Here is a 10,000-nt window from a genome sequence, read left to right as displayed (position 1 = left end):
CAGAGAAAATATTAATCAAAATTTACCTAAATATCAAATTATACCTTTCATTATCTTTAATTGCATGAATGGCAACATGGAAAGTCCTCAAGATGTCCAGTCAACAAAGACACATTGCAAGCATAGGTCAAACCTTCACTTTATAAAGATTATAAAGAAGGAAAGTTAAGACTGCTTGGAATATGATCAGATTTCAGTAAATAGTAAGCTCAAATTATGGTAGTTGCTGGAAAAGAAAATTAAATAGTTCATAGACAAGAATATACCCGATCAAACTTCCACTGTAGCCAAGAAAGATTTATGAAGCAGTTAAAGCCTGATATATGCAATATTGCCTTTCATCAATAGGGGAATTTAACACAAAAGATGATAGCGGTAAAAACCTGAAATATGCAACATTGGCTTTCATCAATACACGAATTTATTGCAGAAGATGATACTATAAGTTATCCTAAGTTTCCCGAAAATCATCTTTTCTCACATCAATGAAATTCACCAAGGTCTGTTTATAGACCTCGACTTGCACAGTTGCAGTGTTATGGAAGTTGTGGATAAATACTGTCGGATGTCGCAGTTTGTTTCATAACAACAGCTAAACCCAGTAATAGAAAAGGGATTTGAATGGAGGAAAGAATGTAATTGTAAACAGTCGTAATCTACGGATAAAAAAAAATATCTTTTGGTTTCAGTATTCCAAACCACTTCCTCTCCCGGACATTGCCAACGCATAGCAAGAGCCAAACCGGAAACATGTACTCTAGTTTCATAACAAATGAAGGAAAAGAGCCAGTAAAATGCAACGTCTCTTCTATATGCAGATGCGTGGTCGCAAGGGCGGGTCCAGAAAACTTTCTGGTGGGGGGCACAGGGGGTAACAACAATAAATCTGGGGGGTCGCCACATTACATATACAGGGGGTCATTACGAGGAGTCAATGACCATTGGGGGGGCACACGGGGTGGCCAATCAGATTTCAGGGGGGCAGGTGACCGCCTGTGACACCATGGAAGCCCCGCCTCTGCGTGGGCGCCTTGAAGGAAACATGTTTTATAGAAAGCTGTTGCAAGTCAGTGTCGAAATAGTGTTAATATCCTCGATTAGTTCACAGCATGACTAACCACCGAAAACCATATAAAGGCCTTATCTTAATCTTTTACCTGGTATCGTAAAAACGCCAGAATATATGAATCACGTTAATCCAGTTCATTATACCATTTTCCAAAGGATTAGAAATGACTTATAGTAAAAAAAATCTACCTTCGTTGACGAAACTCGCAATAAATAAATAAATAAATAAAAGAAAGAAGAAAAAAAAATACATTAACTCCTTTATGCCACATACAACGTTACTTTTTCACGGGGAAAGCTAGATCAGCAGCAACTCGAGGTGTCATAGCCTCTGTTTTGTAGATTGTTCAATGAAAATATAACAATCAAAATCATTATTTTCCATCCTTTTTGAAAACTGAAAAGACCAAAATGATCGACCATATTCACAAAGCATCCGTAACTTTTATGACGTCATCAAAATAAGCCCCATTTGTTGTTTTTTTTCCAAAAAATAGAATCAGACGCCGACACCTCGAGCTGCTACTGACCTAACCTTCCCCGTTACTTACTTCACAGTCCATTGTACAGTACAATCAATGGCCAAAACTTTTGTCCATTTTTTTTTTTTTTTATTCCGTTTCATACCAAACTTTTCGTAAAGGATAAGATAGATTCGAGACTTCATTCATTAAAAGACTCTTTTGTTCGTCACTGTCCCGCGTCAAAATTTTCCCGACTGTTTCTCATGCAGCCAAATAGGGTCATGTTTGTTTCCTCTTCCTGTGAAACCTATGACGTGTTTTAACTTGTTATTATTATTCATTTGTATTCTTAAGATGTGTAGGTATTATTATCGTATCCTTATCATGAAGAAAATTTTGAAAGGATAATAGAAATAACCGTGATGTATATTATATTGATGATAATGTTAATGACAATAACTAAGCCAATGGTAATAATAATATTTATAATGATAGTAATAACAATAATAATATTGATAAAACGATAATAACAATAATACTAATAGTAATAGAAATAAAAAATGATGATCGTAACGATATTGATAGTAATAATAATGATAATAATAACAATAATTATAATAATAATAATCCCTATCAAAACATTCGCACAATTTGTAATCCGGTAATCCCTTGGCAAAGCACATCGAACTTATCAAGTCCGAAAGATACGTACGTAATAATCCCATGATATTAAATAATAAAACACAAAAAAACACGTTGAAATAAAGAGATAAGATATACCCCACAGGAAGTAAAAGTTTCCGGTCTTCTGCGTACGACTCACTAAGCAGAAATACTTTGTTCATATATGATATTACCCTTTCTTTACCTAGAGGGAGAGGAAGTGGCCGCTTTGTGTATATGGTCACGTGGATGGACAAAAGATGTCAGGGGATATTGCTGTCTTTTTGGGATTGAACATTTATCTTATCTATCTCTAGTTTTACCATCATCTATATATTTCCGTATGACTCAGGTTTTGAGATTAGCTACATGTTTTTGCAACAAGCAGTACATGCACGCATGAACAGGCACACGCACACATACACACAGACAGACACACACACACACACAGACACACACAAACACACACACACACACACACACACACACACACACACACACACACACACACACACACACACACACACACACACACACACACACACACACACACACACACACACACACACACACACACACACACACTCACAGTCCTTATCAGCAAAGCAAAAAACACAGGCTTAACACACTAATAACAACACAAAAAGCCACGTGTGTGTATATCAACGGTTGTAATATTATTGTCAACACATTCAATACCCAAGACTTGTGAACAATTGATCAGTTAATACAATTTGTTTGTGATACTCCTCTGCTTCCAACATCAAGGTAAGTCTGGCAAGTTTCAATTTATCATATATGTGTTATTGCTAACATCTTGAAGCATGCTGTTGTTCTTATTGTTTCGAGCTTTTAAACACTTTTTTCCCTATTTTTCCTTATCAAGAAGTTATAAGGCAGTACATGCGCATTCTTAAATTTTTGTTAATACTGTTCTATTCTTCACCAAACCAGTGCTTTCCAGAATGAGCAAGTTTTTTTTTTGTTTTTTTACTTAAGCATACATATTGTCAGTTTCTAGGCTCTTGTGTTGGACATATTAGATATATATTTCATCATTTATTACCTTGATCACTTCAATTATCTATTTAGTTATTTTGTTTATTTTACAATACTTGCATGTCATTTTCTTACTGTTTTACTTGTCACTGCATATATACTATATTACAATATTTGTAGCTTTATCATCTTATCCATTTGAATTTTCTGATATTTATTATTCTAAATTAGTATCATCTTTATCAGGATTTTTATATTTTGCATGTGGCTCTCAAACAAGACCCTAGGTAACACGAGCAGAGAATGGTGCAAAGTACACATGTATGTTCACCCTTTACTTTATCTCGATTTTCCTCCCTCAGATGAAGCCCAGTGTGCAGGTGGCAGTGGTGTTGGTGGTGGTGGGGGTAGGGGTGGCCAGTGCCGCACCTTTTCCATTTTCAGTCGTGGACTCTCCTCAGACAAGACTTTTCCAGTCCCTTTCTCCAACTGGTACGGCAACATGCATGTGGCATTGGAATATCTTTTTTTTTCTTTTTCTTTTTTTCTTTAATCAGAAAGAAAAAACTTCTTTTCCTGAAGCTTAATAATCAGGTATAAGTTATTAGATATTCAGTATTAGGCTTGCCTTAGTTTACAACTCCCCCGTACATTCAGTATCAAGTGTATATATTCTATACATGATACACGACACCATGCCACAAGCCTTTGTTCTTCATTTGGTTCTATTATTGATACTCATTTCTATTCTTCTTGACAGAGCGGACTGCAGTGCTTCATATGGCACTTACTGGCCAAGTTTCTAATAAATTGATGATACCTGGTCAAGCATCTCAAGGTCGCTTGGTTAGTGATAGTTGTTTAAAGTCTATTTCAGCTTCTTTCCTTACTAGTATATACAAGAAATTACCTACCTGTTTATTAAAAAAAACATTTTGTCAGATGTCATATTGTGTATTATCAGACATAACTAGTCTGAACTCACAAGTTTTCACGTGACCTCTCCTCTTCCCTGAAAGCTTTAGAGGTACTGTTATAACTCCCTCTGAGTAATCATGCATTGAATAATATTGCCACACTGTCTCCCATAATACACAATTCTCTTTTCATAATTATTCATATTCTCTTCTCAGGCTGAACCCCAGGTTTTGATACTGGCACTCCAATTACGCTACTGGATAAGGACTCACTGGCAACTAACACCTGAACAGATACATGAAATTGAGGAAACAGGCAAATTATGTAATAATGAAGGAGTGTGCATTGACTTCGGTGGCGACTGGGGAAGTAACTGCTGTCCATTCGGCTAAGATTCTGATTCTGGGATATTACAAGGGAAAATGCCTGAGCAACTTCAATGGATAACAGTTCCAGCCTTCCACAATGTTAAATGAAAGACAGATCACACATGATTTTAAAATAAATTTCCAAACAATGACTAATTTCAGTTCACCAAATTTACCTACTGCCTCCCATATTACAAGCCTATATCAAAAAACTATGATCATGTCACCTATTATTTCACTTTAAAATTATTTCTTGCAACTGGGTATCAAACATCTCATGAAAAGCAAAGATAAAATGCAATAATACATAGCCAGCCACTACAGTTTACAGTATATAATAAAAATAAAGGGGTTATGAAAATTTCTCTCCAAATTAGATAATTATGTGATCTTATTTTTTATATAAAAAAATTAATGACAATTAATCAATTTGATCAATTAATACTTTTGTAGATCCATAAGACAACTTTCATAAAAGCATCGAAGGGACCCACTAAGAATAAAGATAATCAAATTTCAATTCATCTTCTACTGTCATATAGGGTACACTGCATTTTAGCGAGCTTATATTTTCATATGGTACAAAATATTTTCAAATCTGAAATTAATATTCTTAGGTCAATTTGAAGAAATAGATACAAATAAAACAAAAAGAAATTTCATGAATCTTATTTACATTCAGAGTGGTTGTCCATATACAAATCACTTCAGCACAATGATTGTTCAACATAATATATACTAAAGAATACATTCACATTTAACTTGAATCTCATAGCCTTTTACATAGTCGCTTCTTCTTGTTCCGGGAACCTCGTGTGTCGATTCTTCCGTGCAAGGGCATCTAACTCCTCAGCCTCTTCTGGGAAGATTGGTTCTGCCACATGCTCCCAGTGGAATGCCTTCCAAGGTATACGTTCACGAGGGTTGACTGAGTAGTGGTTAATACGGCATCGGACATTCGCCTCCTCCTTGTCATTGATCTGACAGTAAAGAGGATATTTAGGCAAGGTTGTCAGTTGCATGTGGAACTTTTAAAGATCAGACGTTTGTATTATTCACATTCTTTTAAAACTATTCCTCGCTAGCTGATATTCATCAATAATACCTTGTAAATGCTAGACACAGTAAATAAATAAAGAAATAAAAATAACAAATACCTGTTAAAGTGTACTAGCCTACTTTTGTACAAATATACATCTAATAAAACATATATACCAATATGGTAAGACTCACCCTTTAACATGGCCAAACATAAATCAGTTCAAGTATTCCTCTACAAATACATATTAACACACCCATACCATTTGTTTACATTCCACACAGTCACATTTGAAACAAACAATCGTATTTATGCAAATATCTACTCATATATGCTTTTGTGCTTGTTCCACAGAAAAACATATTGAGAGACAGACAGGACAGACAGTCACACACGAACTCGCGCGCGTGCACGCACGCACACACACACACACACACACACACACACACACACACACACACACACACACACACACACACACACACACACACACACACACACACACACACACACACACTGAATACATCTTATATCTCTATTACCTTCACTTTCACAAGGAACTCCTTGTCCTGCAAATCAAGATCTGGGCCAGTGATCGGTTTGGCAGGAAGCGTCAGAGCTTCCTCAGGAACAATGATTCCAGCCTTGCGGAAAGCAACGCGTACATGCCAGGGTTCCACTTGCCACGGATTCTTCATGTTCATGCTCAGGGAAATCACACGGGTAGAAAGTTGTTCAGCAGTCTGTTAAATATTGAGAGTTATGAGCTTATAAACAAAGTGAAAAGCTTTACTATATTTACTGAGATAAAGATACTATACTGATCAAACGGATACTTATTCTCTGATCCCTAGTCAATGACAAAACTAAAACAATTTCTTATTAACCTTCAAAGGATAACATATAGGAAATACTGTTTAAATCCCTTGATCACAAGTTTCCCCCCAAAAAGGACCCTGAGGTCCATAACAAATTCAGGTGTTGATAGCCCAATGTTCTTATGGGATAACTACTATTCTCCCTGGACCAAAACCCTACTAAGCCAGTACGTAAGCTTCAGGTGGGAGGTCATCTAGGACAACCATGAGACCAAAATGACATGTACTTGTCTAAAGTAATTAGAAAATGGGAAATTCCAGCTTAATTCCATGACATCGATAGGGGAGTCACATTGTCAAAAGGGTCAAGTTAAAGGTGCACAAAGAGCAATACTTGGCAAGATTGTCAAAAAATAAATAAATAAATAAATGAAAAAAAAAATAATAATAAAAAAAAATAAAAAATAAATAAATAAATAAAAAATAAATGATCAATGTAATAAATATCCAAAGTAAAACATTCTCAGATGAAACAGCTTGTTTTTATTGTGCAGACATGAGAAAGAGGAAGAGAAAAAAAAAAAACTTTCCATCCCTTGTGCACATAAGACTGATCCTTGCCATCTTTTGAAGGGATAAGGGATGTTAAGTGTTTCATAATCATCTTTTTCTTTACAAAGCCATACCTTATGCTGTCATTAATTGTGACCACCTACACCCCCAATTCTCAACTAAAGTAATCCCTGGGCAAAAAAGACATAAATAATTTTCTTTTTTAAATGCTACTCAACTCACTCTCAAAGCAAAAGGAGATGAGGGCTGATCTTTAATCTCTGATGTCTCGATGAGATTGGAGTATTTTTCCAAGTTCTCTGGCGATGCATAAACAGCAAGACCGGGTAAAAGCAGATGGTTTCTTGCTCGATGAGGTTTCACTTCTACAACATCTCCAACTGATCCTAAACCTTTTTAATGAGGAGCAAAACATGTCATTTAGGTTCTTACAAATCCATGAATTAGATATAGTGCAATCCTCATATTTTAGAAACTTTAAAACACTTTTTGTTTTTAGATCTAAGATTCATTCAAGAAACTTTAGTGGTACTAATCAACAAATTACAGTACTGCAATCTATCTGCTTCTGGGTGTATCATCTTAACCATTACATAAATCCATGTAACCCTAACCATAGAAAAATAAGAAAAATAATAAACCAATCATCATTTTCAGATACTACATGTATTTCATAATCAAGATGTATCCTATACAGTCCTACTAATATATCACATAAGGCTGACTTACCTTCTACCGGTTTAGTCAATATGACCTTTACTGGATCCTTCTTCCTCACATTGGTGTCCTCCACCATTTCGTAAAGATAGTGACGTGCCCTAAAGGGGCGCATCTTTCCAGTTGTCTTATGCAGCTCAACTTTTTTCTTACGTTTAAGAACGAAAGTGGTCTGCCAAGGAGTACATGAAAACAAATTATAAACTGAAGTAACCATTTACAACCCAACCTAAGCCCCTCCCCCTCCCCCCAAAATACTGTTTATTATCCAATACTACTGCTGTTATAGCATCCATTCCCTGTATCTTTATGACTACTACTGAAGTTGTGTCATATAATGTCCATGATGGGGTCTCTGAAATATCATATGCACACTGGACACTTAGCAAAAACATATCATAAACTATGGGTCACTGCAGTATACCTATACTACTAAATAAAACCATAAATTTTGCTGTGTTTGGTATCACAATGAATTTCAAGATAGCTAAATCTTTTAAAAGAAGTCAAATAATTACATAAATCAAAAGTCAACAAATCTGAAGTAGACAGAGTTAGACTCTGACATCGCAAATGGAGATTAATCCTAAAATCAATCAATAATTCTACAGTATTCCCTGTCAGGGTGACATAACATATTACTATGTGGTTATGTATTTGTATGACTGTGTGTCACAGGAATTTTGGTGTGGAGAGGGATGTCTCATCTCACAAAGTATAGATCTCCAGGGACTCTCACCTCAAGAGGACACACTCCCAACCTCTCCCCTTGTTCTCCCACATGCAAAGTGACTGACTAAGATTTTGCCCCATGTTCTGTCGCCCTTTGATGTGCCTTAATTTCTTGTGCATCAATAAACCCCATAGTAAAGTGAAGAGTATTTCTGTTAGCATGACAGTGAACTGAAAAGGGAAATAGGCATGCTCAATTCCATGTGCACACTTGGACCCATAGCAGCTGCTGCAGTTTAATGTATCATCTAGTGGTCACTTTAGAACAAAGTATCGAAAATCAAGGAAAAGAGTAAACAGGTGACAGGTAGTTTGCGTAATTGGCTCACTGGTGATTTAGTACTTGTAGAGCCACTTATATCTAAAAACAATTACTAAATTCAACACGCACAATGGGCAATGGCATGTATATACATGCCATGCCCAGCGGCTTGGGTTTAAGATCAGAACTTTACAACTTGCCCTGAACATGAAGCAAAGTGTAACAGGTACTATGGCAAGTTTGATACAGTAAGCACAGGGCAAGGTTATTCTGATGAGAGAAATATTTCACTGTTACACCACACTTCCAAGTCAAATGCTTTCCAAAACATTCCTGTATCAATTGCTTAATTATCTAATGTTCTGTTTGATGTTATATTCACTTGATGTTCATACATCAGCTCTTTTTGCAATGAAATCTGATCATAAGACAACCATGGATTTTACACTACATATCATATCCATAACAATTCACACAATAGTCTTTACACTACAAAGAGAAAGATCACTTTTCTTAGACAAAAAAGAAAAAATCACACTGAATTCAACTCAAATATAACGAAATTCAGATTATGAAAAACAAAAATAAAATTCAGATTTTACCCTGGCTTGAATAAAGTACCCAGCTGGGATTACTGCTTCTAACTCTTGTACTGGCAAGGTCCTGGTTGCAACTCGTGATAAGGCGGACCCCGTGCTGTGCAAGTGCAGCTGCGCCAAACCCTGAGCTAAGGAGCGCAACATCTGAAAGATAACAGTTTCATTATTTTACAGATCAGGGCAGGGCAGAATAGTATAACCTTGGCCTTCCTTTTATTATCAAAATCAGTCTATATGAGGTGGGGTTGAGTTTGGGGTTTAGTTGGATTTAGTTAATCTGACAATAAATTCCCAGTCCATATATTCTGGCAAGACAGCTTGTAGATCTTCCTGGCAATTTAAGGTACAGCCAGACTACCAATAAATTTTGCTGGAATCACTGCAAAATGAACCATCGGCTATGTCCAATGGAATCGAGGCATCAAAACAAATTGTGACCGCAGAAACTCGTTATGGATCCCACAATTTTCTCGCAAACTCTTGCTATTCTTTCATGTTTTCCAAGTTCTAACTTTTTTCTGGGAGGGAGTAAATTGCTTCAGAATTCCACATTTCAAATATTCACAGGATATGGGGTTTCAACTTGAAGCTGGCGGCGATAAGTTTGTTTATAAACATTTGTCAAATGAGAATCCATGGTCAAAGCTTTTGGTTTTACTTTTTACTTGTATTTTAGCTTAAATTTCAATGTAAATATTGATGTATTAATAAGTATGAATAATTATGAATAATCTAAAATATATAGATATTCGTGCTTTAAAATGAAAATATATGCATGCA

The 10,000-nt window shown here is 35.9% G+C and overlaps 2 protein-coding genes across 3 annotated transcripts in view; one reads left to right on the top strand and one right to left on the bottom strand.

The window, feature by feature from the left end:
* Positions 1–4,629, top strand: part of LOC113822568 (uncharacterized) — a 5,467-nt gene extending 838 nt beyond the window's left edge. Inside the window, exons 1-4 of one of the 2 annotated variants that reach the window (XM_027375106.2) lie at positions 2,822–2,963; positions 3,557–3,686; positions 3,955–4,040; positions 4,328–4,629. In XM_027375106.2, coding sequence (XP_027230907.2) covers positions 3,557–3,686; positions 3,955–4,040; positions 4,328–4,504 — 393 coding nt within the window. In that variant the 5' untranslated portion in view covers positions 2,822–2,963 and the 3' untranslated portion in view covers positions 4,505–4,629. Of the gene's footprint in view, positions 1–2,821; positions 2,964–3,556; positions 3,687–3,954; positions 4,041–4,327 lie in introns of those variants that run through there. The other variant, XM_070118574.1, reaches the window with a different exon arrangement.
* Positions 4,630–5,133: 504 nt separating this feature from the next.
* mRpL9 (mitochondrial ribosomal protein L9) overlaps positions 5,134–10,000 on the bottom strand; it is a 6,055-nt gene continuing 1,188 nt past the window's right edge. The window contains exons 2-6 of the mRNA XM_027375097.2: positions 9,224–9,364; positions 7,640–7,799; positions 7,133–7,302; positions 6,062–6,262; positions 5,134–5,460 (exon numbers count right to left, since the gene is read on the bottom strand). Of these exons, the coding sequence (XP_027230898.2) occupies positions 5,260–5,460; positions 6,062–6,262; positions 7,133–7,302; positions 7,640–7,799; positions 9,224–9,364 (873 nt within the window). The 3' untranslated portion in view covers positions 5,134–5,259. The remainder of the gene's footprint in view (positions 5,461–6,061; positions 6,263–7,132; positions 7,303–7,639; positions 7,800–9,223; positions 9,365–10,000) is intronic.

The sequence above is a fragment of the Penaeus vannamei genome, chromosome 42 (assembly GCF_042767895.1).
Source record: "Penaeus vannamei isolate JL-2024 chromosome 42, ASM4276789v1, whole genome shotgun sequence".
Lineage (NCBI taxonomy): Eukaryota > Metazoa > Arthropoda > Malacostraca > Decapoda > Penaeidae > Penaeus > Penaeus vannamei.
Note: the sequence above shows the minus strand (reverse complement) of the source record. Positions and strands in the feature narration are given on the sequence as shown.